The sequence below is a fragment of the Monodelphis domestica genome, chromosome 1 (assembly GCF_027887165.1).
Source record: "Monodelphis domestica isolate mMonDom1 chromosome 1, mMonDom1.pri, whole genome shotgun sequence".
Classification (NCBI taxonomy): Eukaryota; Metazoa; Chordata; class Mammalia; order Didelphimorphia; family Didelphidae; genus Monodelphis; species Monodelphis domestica.
Window position 1 is genome coordinate 285,972,351 of NC_077227.1, and position 14,728 is coordinate 285,987,078.

General features: G+C 35.3%; 1 protein-coding gene across 20 annotated transcripts in view; it reads right to left on the reverse strand.

Moving 5' to 3' along the window:
- MIA2 (MIA SH3 domain ER export factor 2) overlaps positions 1 to 14,728 on the reverse strand; it is a 139,044-nt gene that overhangs the window by 20,731 nt on the left and 103,585 nt on the right. For all 20 annotated transcript variants that reach the window (XM_056810984.1, XM_056810983.1, XM_056810987.1 and 17 more), the window contains 4 exons: positions 12,513 to 12,573; positions 11,935 to 11,970; positions 6,188 to 6,255; positions 675 to 757 (listed from right to left, as the gene is read on the reverse strand). In XM_056810984.1, coding sequence (XP_056666962.1) covers positions 675 to 757; positions 6,188 to 6,255; positions 11,935 to 11,970; positions 12,513 to 12,573 — 248 coding nt within the window. The remainder of the gene's footprint in view (positions 1 to 674; positions 758 to 6,187; positions 6,256 to 11,934; positions 11,971 to 12,512; positions 12,574 to 14,728) is intronic.

Here is a 14,728-nt window from a genome sequence, read left to right on the forward strand (position 1 = left end):
GCAAAGCAATTATTTGCCATTTTAGGGAAATATAATGCCCCTGTGTCCTCAAGCTAAGCATCTGTTTGAAATACAGAGTAAACCTAATGTTTTATATCAACAAATACTAACAAAGAACAATAGTACAATGCACTCTTACTAAACACTATATAACAATATATTTCTATTTTAATGAGAAATTTAGGTTTATCTTCAAGCTTTTTAAAATGGGATTTCAACTATATGAAAGTAGATTTCCCTTCATTTTCTTGGGTATTAATTTTAATTCAGCAAAAACTATTTGGAAGATGTGATATATCAGTTTAAGATTACATACTCTTCCACAATAAATCATACTCACTGTATAAATACATAATGAACAAAATTATAAGATGAATTCCCAAATTACCATTATTCCTAGAAATAAAACCATTTCAAAGCAGACTTAATATAAATAATTATGTCTTTTCAATACTTTCTTTTCCAGGAACTTAAGGTACAAAATTATATCCTCTTACAAAATCCCTTTGAGATGAAGAGAACTAAAAACTCATGGATAGAGGTAATAAGAGTGCTAAGACTCAAACCCTGGATTTTGAATCTAGAGCTTCTATGAATAATTATATCATATTTATGCTACTACTATCCAATTAAGTATAAAATCTGTTGAAAAAATATAAAGAAAAAAACAATACCTCTGTTAAACGATCTATTTGGAACATCAAGGGCATAAGGATCTTTTTCTAAGAGGTCACATTTAAATTCTGTTTCAGTTAATCTGCAAAGAAAGAAAGAAAGAAAGATTGCTTAGTTATAGATTAAACAGAGAATCCATATTTTCAAGATGAATGCCACTACCTAGTACTTAATTTTTCCCTTATAGAATTACAGCACTTTGGGAAAGGAAAAAGTGATTCTTATACCATTTGTACACCCCACTTGTACTTCTTTCAGAGTGGAAGAAGAGAACCAGGGAGATTCAAGTTTGATGGTGTTTTTGATTCTCACAACTCTACTATCATTAACATCAGTCATAAAAATGGTCTTATTTTCTTTCTCATATTTTTATATGAAATAGGAGAAATACATATGTATCTCCTAAAACCCTTACCTTCTGTCTTAGTGTTATTTCTAAAACAGAAGGGCAGCAAGGGTTAGGCAACTGGGGTTAAGTGACATGCCCAGAGTCACATAGTTAGAAAATGTCTGTATCCAGGTTTGAACCCAACTCCTCCCAACTTCAGGCTTGGCACTCCAGCCATTGTGCTTCCCAGCTGCTCCAAAAATGGTCTGATTTAAAGTGAAAGAAATCTTAACAGCCACCAAAAGAAGGGAACCGATTTGATCTGGATTCATAAAGCTAGGAAAAGCTAGGCCTAGAAACCAATCCTCCCAATGTCTAATCTCACATTCTTTTTTAAGGTTTCAAGGTTAGTAATATTTTTTAATTGTAATTTTTTTTTTTACAATATGAAAGAGACTACCAGAGAAGCAGGAACATAAGAATGCTTCTACATTGAGGACTCTATAAATTATCAACAACAATATAGAAAAAATAGAATAATCACAGTAGACACCCCTTCTAAAAAGGGACATCATTATTTAAGTTTAATAAAACAAATATAAGTTAGGTCATTATAGTAAAATACTACTGCATGATTCAAACTGAACTTTACAAAAACATTCAATTAACTGGTCCTCTACAATATTTCAATATAACCTTATTTCTACATCTCGGCCTTTAAATCTCAAAGAAAATGTTAAATTACAAAAATCCAATGTAATCCCTAGCATGATGATAATTTTAACACTGGTACCCATGATATTACTCAGATATACTCTTCCACTCGATTATGACAAATATAAGAGTTTCAAAGTTACAGATCACATCTAGTCTAACTCCCCTACCGAAATTATGATTTATAAACAGTGTAACAGTACAGTACTCAGGAAAAGAAATAATATTTGCCTGGGATAATAGTTATTGCCCTTACATAACATTAATTTATTCTTCAGTTTTACTGTCCATTTCTCCTTTATTTTATTTTGAAATAATGCTAAGTGGTATGATAAAAACTAGGGAGAAGGGAAGAAGCAGACAAGTATACTGAGATTATATTAACATGGAAAATCTGTCACGTAATTGATTCAGACATGTTATAAAGTTTAATCTTTTTTCCATTTTCCTTGCAGTTTATATTCCTTTACATTAATTAATTAATTAATATTATTACACTAAGTACAACTCAGGAAGAGTTGCTTCCATATAGTATTTGTAAAATAATATTTTATTTCCCCCCAATTATATGTAAAAAACAATTTTTTAACATTCATTTTTCAAAAATTTGAGTTCCAAATTCGTTCCCTCCTTCCTATTCCTCACCACTCCTTAAAATGATAAACAATCTAACACAATCACATAAATCAATTTCCTATTTTAGTCATTCTGTGGAAGAATCTCAAACAGAAAAAAGAAGAAAATGAGATACATTATGTTTTGATCTGCGTTCAGACACTATTAGTTCCTTCTCTAAAGGCAAATAGCTTTTTTCATCATTCCATATAGTATTTAATAATGATCTTATTATGATTTGATTTTATTTTTTACAGTTCTTTGGGTATTCATACTTATTAGTCAACTGCACAAGAATCTGCAAAAGTATTAGACTATTTGGGAATGAAAAAGTAAGACATGAAATGTAAAAGGTAAGGTTTTCCCTTTGAAAACAGGAAAATTCCTTTTTAAAAAGTCCTTCCTGGGGGCAGCTGGGTAGCTCAGTGGATTGAGAGCCAGGCCTAGAGATGGGAGGTCCTAGGTTCAAATCTGGCCTCAGATACTTCCTAGTTGTGTGACCCTGGGCAAGTCACTTGACCCCCATTGCCTAGCCCTTACCACTCTTCTGCCTTGGAACCAATACACAGTATTGTAAGGAAAGGTAAGGGTTTCAAATAAAAATTAAGTAAATAAAAAGTCCTTCCTCCACTCTCCAAACTTTGTTTCTCATTAAACTTCTATTAGTCTGTTTTCTCAAATCTCCTAATGTTTGCTACTACTACTCCACCCTTCATGCTGGTTTTATCTTTTTCAAAATCTGAAGAGGTGCCATAGCCAGATATATACAAAAAAAATCCAGGCTCAGTTAATACAGTAAAATTGGGTTTTTCACATTCCTTTTCTTAAATGGATCCCTTGATGTACTGATGAAATTCAAACTGCAACGAATGTATTCCTTATTTAAAGCAGATAAAAGACTTAAGAAACATTTTTAATAGGAAGAATAGCTATGCAGAAAACCCAGACTGGAGTAAAACATAATAATGTAGATAAACATAAGAACACCATAGAGATTTGAAGGTCCCAAATAACACTTCACTTAATAATTAGTACAAGTTTTCCCACATAAACAAATTTGACTCTAGGCTTCAATGATAAACAATTCACTGATGACATTTACATATAAAGATACATAAAAGCTTACATAATTTATATTTAGAATTAACATGAAACATAGCCTTAAAAGAACTGGATCTGTGGCATTTTTCTTCAACAATGCTCAAATACAAAAGTGATTCAAGTACTACAAGATTATGAAAATAGTTTTTACATTTTAAATCATGTATATTTATGCTGCTTACTGAAAAATATATTACAGTTCATTAAAAATACTTTATGTTATGAAAAAGTTATTGAAGTAGGAGCAGAAAAGACATATAGAAAAATAAAACTTTTAGGAAAATAGCTAGAAAATCTAAACACTTTCCATAAAAGTATAAAAAAATCTCAAAAAATATTTTAAAAAGGCAAAAACAGTGCTCAAAACATACAAAACTGATTTTAAAAAACAAATCCATCTAGACTGATTAAGTTGAAGCATGGTCACTGTAGCTGAAAGAGAAAGAAGGTTAAAAAAAAATCAGGGCAACTGTAATTTTAAGTATAGGCCCTGGGGAAAAAAAAAAGATGAAATGAAAAGTCAAGAATCCATTTGTACCCATCATCTTCTCTGCCTTGAGACAGGGAAGAAAAAGTAAGCAGACTAAGTCTAACCTAAGAAGTTTCAGACCTTGCTTTGACAGAGTATACATTTAAATTTCAGTAGACAAACCAAAATCGTCAAAAGCAAGCAGCATGTTAGGTTTAAAGATAACAGTACTTCAAAAAATAAAGTGCTTTTTATCTTTTATGTATACTACATGTATGTTAGACAGTAAACTATTTCAAGTTTTTTTTCAAACATTCTTGATGTCTTCAAAGAATTATGTTTTGAATTTGGATTTCTACAATATGGTCAAGCTCATTTATATCAGATTCACAATCTGAGTTAGAATTTGCAGTGTGGCATTTTAATAATACTAGCTTATACCTTTTTTTTGGGCACCCCAAGACAACTTTTGGATTTTAATGCAAAAGATCTTACTTCAGACCATCTGAACGGTATCTCTCTGAGGCAATGGGTATAGTCCATCCAACCATGCTGGAAGACCCTGTACTGGGACCGCAATGTTGACTCCTGGTATCTGGAAGATCTGCCTTTTATCCAGACTAAGGTCAGAGTCCTACAAATCAGAAAGGCTTGGGAAAGGGACTTCAACGTGGAACATAAATTAGAGTAGGGGAAGGAAATGCAGTTCTTTGCCTTGGAACTTCAGACAGAAGAGGTGCTGGTACTCCCATTGTCTGGCTGCATAGCTGGGTCAGGGAAGGTGGCTAGAAAAATGCCAGTGTGAACAAGCTGGCTTGGGACTGGCCAGGGAAGCCCCTGCACATGGTTGGGCTTGGGGCTAACTAGGTGAGTACTGACACACCTGGCATCTGGCTATGATGCTCAGGGAGGAAGCTGCTAAAGCCAGCTACATGTGGCTGATGCCTTTTTCTCCAACCCACTTATTTAATATCATATTTATGTTTTTATAATATATATATATAATATAATTTATAATATATGATAATTATAAATTAAGATACAGTCTCCAAAGAATTTTAATCTTCACAGAGATGAAAAGCTCTTAAGACATATCACAATGTCTTTTTTTTATGCTACTCATCATTCCTGTTAATATTATATCAAGTTCATAATAAGAACTAATAACATCTGAAAATAAATCTTCTACAGAATTAGGATTTTTCTATTCCAGTATTTCAATACTGACTCTAGTGGTACCTAAACGTTTTGCCTATTTTTTTGAGGGGGTTCCTTGGAGCTTGTATTGATATAACCATAGACAGGTCAAAAATAATATCTTGGGCCTGGATATCTTCACAGTCTTTTGAGAAACTTCTATAACTTGGAATGAGTTTCTCTTTATCCCATTCCTTTGTTGAGCAACAAAGAATATCTGACGATACTAGGCAGCAAAAGGCAGCCTGTCTTGTATTCTTAGCATTCATCACTTGCCAAGTTCCATCCCGGGTCATTTCTTCTGGAATATGACTTACAGTATTTGCTATAAGAACTGAGTAATAGATCAAGTTGAATAAGCATGTAGCACAACTGAAGCTTTTCCAGAAACATGTTTAAAAGTGATTTTTTTAAACCCTTACCTTCTGTCTTGGAATCAATACTGTGTTTTGGCTCTAAGGCAGAAGAGTGGTAAAGGCTAGGCAATGGGGGTTAAGGGTCAGACAGCTAGTAAGTGTCTGAAGCCAGATTTGAATCCAGTACCTCCAGTCTCTAGGCCTGGCTCTCAATACACTGAGCCACTCAGCTGCCCCCTTAAAAGTGATTGTTGCTGAAGACTGAGAGAACAGCCTTAACAGAGTTCCTTTAATATCTTTCACCATCAAAACATTTTCTCTTTAGTCCCCTTGTAAACACTGTGTCCTGCATCTGCCTCAGCTATTCTGGCTCTGGACTCCAACTCAGGGAGGCCCCATCTTACAGTTTGAGCTCTGAAAACCACTCCAGCTGTGACTCCTTACAGGACCAACCCTACTATGATTCTAAACAAATATATATACACATGTGTATATTGCGAACACATGCATACATACATATACACAAATATATGTGCATTTATACATACATGCCTGGGTTTGGGGTAAAGTAAAACATGTGTGCAACACTTGTACATGAGCACACACAAACACCCTGCATATTAGGCCCAGTTGTTGCTTGACAACGTGTAATTTTCTTATTTTTCAAGTGACACGAAGTTTGATGTTATTACCCAAAAAAACCCATCTAAATGTAATGAGCAAAGTACTTACTTTTGTCTATTGTGCGCATTTTCTTTTTTTAAGTCACTGAGATGTCTTTCAGCAGCCCGGGCTGTCAACTTGGAAAAAGAAAACACTTTTAAAATAAAGATATTCAGTGTATTGGAGAGTGTTGAACTTGGAAACAGGAAGATCTAGTTTAACCTCCTGCCTCTGATGCTTATTAGCTATGTATGATGACCAAAACAATCTCTCTAAGACTCATCTGTAAAATAGAGAAATATCTGTAATAGATATCTCACAGGAATGCTGTGAAGCTCAAATGCAATTAAAATATTTTGTACACTTTAAAATGCTACACAAATCAGTTTTTACTATGTTTAATTGTAAAAGATACAATATGCTCACACACATTTAATCATGATGGTAGAATTTTAGTTTAAAAACGAGTGATCTGGGGGCAGCTGGGTAGCTCAGTGGATTGAGAACCAGCCCTAGAGACGGGACGTCCTTGGTTCAAATCTGGCCTCAGACACTTCCTAGCTGTGTGGCCCTGTGCAAGTCACTTGACCCCCCCATTGCCTAGCCCATACCACTCTTCTGCCTTGGAGCCAATACACAGTATTGACTCCAAGACGGAAGGTAAAGGTTTAAAAAAAAAATGAGTGATCTACTATTAACTGCCTCCATTTATATTTACATTATGTAACCACATAATCAATTTTTCACTTCTGAAAAAAATAATGAACAAATTTAACAAATGCCATTAATAATTTGAAATAACAAAATACTGATTCAGTAAATTTAAACTGTAATAAAAATTCTATAATTTTTTTTGGTTGTTTTTGCTTTGCACAGCATGGAAACCATCAAATATGAATTCTGCCAATACTCTCACTTGCCAGTAAACTCAGCTTCCTCATCTATTTTAATTTCTTCCTGTCCAGACCCAAAGAAGAGTTGGCCTTCTACCTACCTACCCCCTTCTCTCTCACTACCTATATGAAAGATCTCATGTATTCCTGACTTTTCTTTTTCTTTTTTTTAAACCTGTATCTTCTGTCTTAGAATTGAACCTACATATCAGCTTCAAGACAGAAAAATGGTAAGGTCTAAGCAATTGACTTGCCTAGGGTCACAAGATGAGACAGACCTCAGGTCTCTAGGCCCCTCTCTCTATCCCCTGAGCCACCTAGCTACTCCTGTCTTTTCTAAGACTTTCTTGGTCCATCAATCATCCCTCTTGCTTATGTGCCTTCAGTCTAAGGGTATCATATCCTATAAACAGTAAACACTTAATAAATGCTAGTTGGACTAACAAATTAATTTGCTTGTATTTTTCAGGGTTTTGTGAATATTTAATACATTACTAAACATAAATCCACATCTGCAAAATATAATCACAAATTAAACACAGACTGACTGAAAATTTAAGATTAAAATGAGGAATGTAATGAATATTTCACTTCATAAACCTAGAATCTTAAGACATAATCTTACTCAAGTTACAAACCTTAGGTACAGGAACATAGATACAAAAAAAGCTTGTTTCACTGTTCTTTTCAAATAAATGGCATTTATTTTCTACATATTTAATGCCAACATTTTAATAATTTTTAATATTTTGTAACATGAAGAAAATTAAACTATTTGCAAGGAAATTATTTTCTTTTTAAAAAGTACATTAACATGTGAAACTATAAAGTGGGAAGGAATAATGCTAAGACTAATTTCTATTCTTCAAGAGAATGATCACATCTTACTGCTTCTAGAAATTATATGGCAGCACCAAATCTGAAGAGCAGTCTTTCACCACTGTAGGAATCCTTTTCAATAACAGCCACAAGAGACATATCCTCTACCATGAGTTCTTCATTGTGACATATTAATACTTCCTAAGACAGCTTGATTTTAGCTCCTCAACTTACTCATTTCCCCTGACCTACTTCCCTACTCCACCTATATAATCCTGCATCACCTACAAATACAAAACTTCCAGGTTAAATAACCCTGAAATTTCCTTTGTGAACTTTTTTAATTACTCCACCCTACTTAGATCTTACTTTATGGAGAAGATGAAATTGTAATCTCCTGATTGAACAACGAAGGTACTTAGTTCTTACTTTATAGTGAAGTTAGAACTTTAAGCTAAGTCTATTTTAAGATCTCAATGCAAAAAGGTGTTAAGTAACTATAAAGGTTAAATTAATCACAAAAAGGTGATTAATAACAAAAGGTGAACTTAACAAAAAAGTGATAAGTAGCTCAAAAGATATAATCTGATCAAAGATGAGAACTAAAGAATGGGCAGTCATGGAGAAAAGCCTCTGATGTGATTAGTCGATGTGAAAATTTAGAGGAGGGGACACAACAGTAAAAGGTCTATATAGTTTGCATCACTTCCTCTCTCCAGTATCTTTGGCGGCAGAGAGGTGGCTGGTGGCAGTGTGTTGGGCCTTTCAGCATCTTGGCATGGCTACAAGCTATTATCCGATTCGGTGGTGAATTTCTGGCTGAGTTTTCCCTCCTTTACTTTCCAAACTTTATCCTCTTAGAAGCCTCTAATCTCCTTCAGAGACCTAGCAGCGGAGATCTTGAACTCCCCCTGGCACAGGCCAGGTGGGAGAAATCCTATACCCTCTTCCCTCTTTCTCCTTAAATCCTTCCTTCTATATCAATTAAAATTTTCAATAAATTTCCAGACTGACTGGCGTATTTTATTTTGGGATTTTTCCCTGGCAACCAATTAATTTAGATTTTAAATCACAACCCTTAAATTATCTTTACACCTTAGATGATCATAATGTGTTGTCATTCCATCTCTCCCTGCGCCTTGCAGCCCCAGGCCTTTTCTCTGTTCTTACTGCAACCTCCAATTCCTTAATCCTTCAGTTCTTTCCCAGATCATCAACCTGTACTGGCTACACTCTGCTCTCTTCCTCATCTCAACTGCTTCGTGAACCAGTTCACCTACACTGTGCTCTTCTCTGCACTCTTTTGCTTCTGTTATCCTACTACCAATATTTCTCTGCTTGGCCGCAGTCTTGAATTACTCCTGCCATTTGTTGTCTTTACTCATATTCATGTATTGCTGAACAAAGCTGGAGAAAATTATAAAAATCTGTTACCTGGATCCACTACAAATTCATGTTACATAATTTCACCTGGGTCCTCACTACAGCAAAACAATATTTTACACATCATTAAATCACTATCTCACTCATCACATCAGTTCCTTTAATCCTTTTCACCTCTTCTCAAACCTTCCATAGTTCCCCATCTCCCATATATCATTGAAAAAAATTGAAGCTATTTGCTAAGAAATCCCTCTTCACCTCTCTTCCTCATCTTACATCTCCCAGATGCCTTCTGCCATTACTATCTCTTCTTTTATCCCCAATCTCACATGATGAGGTGGCCCTTCTGACCAAAGCAAACTCCTCCAATTCACTGAGTGATTCCATTCTATCTCATATTATCCAGCAGATTGCTCCCTCTATCATTCCCACTCTCTCAGTAATCTTTAATTTCTCCCTGTCTACTGGCCACCTCCCCACTACCTACAAATAAGTCTTTTCCATTTTTTCCGATTTCAAAAACCATCACCTGATTCCTATACCCTCTTTCCTCTTTCTCCTTAAATCCTTCCCTCTATATTAATTAAAAATTAATTAGCTATTGTCCCATATCTCATTTTCATGGCTAAATTCCTTGGGAGTGAGGAAGATAGGAGAAAGCTTATTATATGTCTGCTATGTGTCATATACAATCAATACTTTCATTCCCTTTCCTCTCATTCTTTTAAAGTCTCTGCAGTCTGAATTCTGATCTCATTATTCATTAGAAACTGCTTTCTACAGTTACCAATGATCTCTTGATTAACAAATCTAATGACTTTTCTTTAATCACTATCTTTCTTGATCTCTTGTCTGCTTTTGACACTGTCAATCCCCCTTTTCTCTGTAATCATACTCTTCTCTCTAGGATTCTGGTATGACTATGCTGGCTCTCCCCCTACCTTCTGACTACCTCAGATCAATATCTAGATCATGCTTACTATGGATGAGTGCCTTCCAGAGCACTGGGCTGAGCCCTCTTTTGTTCTCCTTTTATAATATCTTACCTGATGACCATGGATTCAACTCCCATGGATTCAATTATCATCTTTATGCTGATGATTCTCAGATCAGTTTATACAGCCCCAATCTCTCTGCTGTCCTCCAGTTTTACATTTCAAACTGCTTAATGAACATCTCAAATTGGATGTCCCTTATAAATCTTAAACTCACATATTCAAAACTGAATTATCTTTCCCTTCCAAGACTTCCCCTTTTCCCAACTTCCCCATTGCTGTTGAAGGCACCACCCACCATTCTTCTAGCTCTAACGCACCTGTCATTTTCACGTCCTCAATCTCATCCCTCATACCCAATCTGTTGGCAAGTCTTATTGCTTTGTACCTTGTAACATTTCCCATAAACACCTCCTGCTCTTCTCTGGCACTATTACCACTCTCTTGAAGACCCTCATCACCTCTCACTTGGACTATTCCAAATGTTTTCTGGTTGGTCAGCCTGTCTTAAATCTTTCCCCACATCAGTCCATCCTCCACTCAGATGTCAAAGCAATCTTCCAAAATTGCAGGTTTGACTATGTTACACATACCTCCCCATCCCGAAATCAATCAACTTCAGTGGCTCACTATTATCTCTAGATTCAAATGATCTAGAATCACATCTTCTGCTTATCTTTTAAAGCTCTTAACACCTTGACCCTCTTTCTACATTTCTAATATTCTTTATACCTTAGTCACCCCACTTACTCTGTGGTCCAATAACACTAGACACCTTCCTGTTTCTCACTTAAAATGCTCAATCTTCCAACTCTGGACAATTTTAATGTAATATTCTTCATGCCTGGAATTCTCTCCTTTCTCATGTTCATCTCTCTGACTTCCTTTAGGTTCAAACTAAAGTCCCAACTTCTATAAGAAGCCTTTCCCAGGCCCTTAATGCTAGTACCTTTTCTCTACTGATTATCTCCACTTTATCCTGCATATATTTTGTTTGAAAATAGTTTTTTGCATATTGTCTCCACCAGAGACCATAAGTTCACTGAGCAAGAATTGTCTTTTGCCTTTTTTTGTGATCCATTGCTTGTGCCTAGTGCCAGGACCACTTAACAGATAGTTGTTGACTCTACCTAACTCTTTCAAAAGAGTTTAGAATATTATCCTAGTAAATGAAGGAGCACATGGTTCTTCCAAAAAGTCATTATTCCTGAACTACAGGATATCTATGTGAACTGAAAAGACCTCCAAGAATTGATGTAGAGCAAAAGGAGCAGAACCAGGAGAACATTGTACACAGAAACTGATACACTGTGGCACAATCAAATGTAATGGACTTCACTACTAGCAGCAATGCAATGACCCAGGACAATTCTGAGGGATTTAGGAGAAAGAACACTATCCACATCCAAACAAAGAACTATGGGAGTAGAAATGCTACTGCAAATATGAATAACATGGAAATAGGTTGTGAACAATGATACATGTATAACCCAGTGGAATTGCTTGTCAGCTCAGGGTGGGGTAGAGGAATCATGAATCATGGAACCATGGAAAAATATTCTAAATAAAAAGTCATTATTTAAAAAAAAACTTTTTTATACTTTCAAAAATTAGCCATCCATTTCTTGGAAAAGGTTCACTCTTTAACTTGACTTATAGATATATTACAAAATGATAAATAAAATTATTTCAGAGACAAATAAATCTTTTAGCATTTAAAACTCACCCAGTTATCATGAGCTTTTTTCTCATGAGCAGTGATCTGAAAAAACAGAATTCAAAGGTACTTAAATGGAAAAAATTTTAGTTGAAAAATTCATATTTGTTATGTAAATATCAACATTTATGTAAAAATCAAGTATCAAAATTTGATAAGTATAATAAAAAGAGAAATTTCACAAAGGATCCTCATATTAAATTTTAATTCTCACAAAAGGATTATGAAATGCTACCTTTTGAACTACTCTATTGCTAAATAATAAATTATACCAGTCTGACATTAAAAGTTAACACTTTGAAATTAGGGGTAACAGTGGGACAATCATAATAATGACACCAATTTGGTATGTTTATGATATTATGTTTGCCCTCCCCATTTTGAGATTTTCTGTGGAAAGGTAAAAGATAAAGTAGTTCTGAAGATATTCTATGTTAAAACCACAAGCATCTTTGTAATATTCCTTATCATGACTAATCAGCTCAAGAGAGGACTCTCTGTTAACAGTGCCTAATCTACCCTATCTCAAGAATACTAATACAAGCAATTCAGATAAAAAGTCTTCCCTTCCTTCCATATACACCTACCTGGCTTTCATAAGAACGAATTGTCCTTTCCAATTCTTCTTCAAGATCCTTGGCTCGTTCTCTGTGGTAAACATATAATCACTTTTATTAAAAAATTAAGGAATGGCAAAATATACTCTAATGTTCAAAGCAACAGGAGTTCTATAATTGGTACTATGAAAAATGAGTAAAAATTAGTATCTAACATAAAGCAATCACTTTCTAGAATTTTTTTTTTAACCCTTACCTTCCATCTTGGAATCAATACTGTGTATTTGTTCCAAGGCAGAACAGTGGTAAGGGTCAGGCAATGGGGGTCAAGCGACTTGCCCAGGGTCACACAGCTGGGAAGTGTCTGAGGCCAAATTTGAACCTAGGACTTCCCATCTCTAGGCCTGACTCTCAACCCACTGAGCTACCCAGCTGCCCCCTAGAAATTTTTTAAATTATCTTTCCTAATTATTCCATTTTATCATTACTTGAAAGTTTAAGATATGACTACATAGGTCTACTAAATAAAATGTTTATTCAAATGCAGTTTTTTCATCTTTAGAAGCATGATAGATGAAAATGATTTTCAAGATATTTGGAATTATACTTTAAAAAAATTCTATGGAACTTATTAGCTTCTGGGCAACATATGTTGGAGGAATGAAATAATACCATTTTCTAGAAAAACTCTCAAGTATTAAGAGATGACACTTCTTTTTTTTTTTAAACCCTTACCTTCTGTCTTGGAGTCAATACTGTGTGTATTGGTTCCAAGGCAGAAGAGTGGTAAGGGCTAGGCAATGGGGGTCAAGTGACTTGCCCAGGGTCACACAGTTGGGAAGTGTCTGAGGCCAGATTTGAACCAAGGACGTCCCATCTCTAGGCCTGGCTCTCAATCCACTTAGCTACCCAGCTGCCCCCAATGACACTTCTTAAAATGAAAATGAGATGTTATTAGAGTTGTTATTATTTGGGTGCATTAGGTCTATTTCACCCAGGCTGGAAATGCAGCAATCACTCATAGATTCAATCCCACTGCTGCTAGGCAAAGGAGCTGGTTCAGTTTGCTTTCTCAGGCAGCCTGGAGGCCTCTGATTCTAGGGAGGTTTAACATATTGGTGCCAGATTTGATATAGCAAACTACCGTTTTGAACTCCTGAGCTCAAATCATCCCCTAATCTCAATCTCTCCGAGAGCATGTATTATAGGCATGCACCACCATGCCTCGTCTAAGAATTATTTTATAAAATTTCCTTTCCACCTCACTTTCTCTTTAAGTGAGCATAACACTAAACAAAAGACATGCCTCCTATTCATTATATCACAAAACCAGGCTAATTTCACCCATTGGAGTTGTGGTATATTATGTCAGTTGGATCCTACATCCTACTTTACCTATAAGGCAGAATCAAAGAAATTCAGAATTGTAAGCACAACAGTGAACACCCAGTCTAAGCCATGGCTGAATAAGAATTCAATAAACAATATATTATAGGTGGTGAAGTCTTTGAAGTTTGTTTACTTCAATGAAATAAAACTCACTAATTTCTGAAAGGTAGTCCAATCTTCTTTGAGATGGCTTTAATTGTTAGTATTTTTTTCCTTATATGTTTACATTTGTCTCTCTTTCTTCCCACCAACCATGTCAAACTTTAGCAGATGACATAGGCTCCAACTTTACATGAACTCTCTCTACAATCCTCGCCTTTTATCCTCCACCCTCTTCCTCCTTTCTCTTTTTTTCCAGGTACTAAATAAGATTATTAATGTGATTAATCACTATATTTACACCCTTCATCTCATTCTCTTACTTCCTCCATCATAATCTCCATCAAATAGGTTCCTCCCCATCTACCAACAAACGTACTTAGCTCATCCTAGATTTTAAAAAATCCTTCCTTTGACCATACCTTATCTAGCTCTCATTTTAATTTCATTTTCCTTTCGTTGCTCAACTTTTTATAAAAATGATTAGCATCCAGTGAGTCCATTTCCTCACAAAACACTTTCCCTGTCATGATAATGAAACTGGACTAAATGATACTAACAATTCTGACTTTGTGGGCAAAGAGCAGAAGGCCCAATGAGGCTTTAGAAGGAGGCCAGGGATGGAATATTAGGAGGTTTGCTAAGAGGAGATGAAAAGAGGATTGCATCTGAAGAGCAGAAGAGGGAATTCTGCTTTTGAGAACACTGAGTTTCTCCCATATGTGGGACAGAAAGAAAAAAGGTAATAGCTCCAGAGT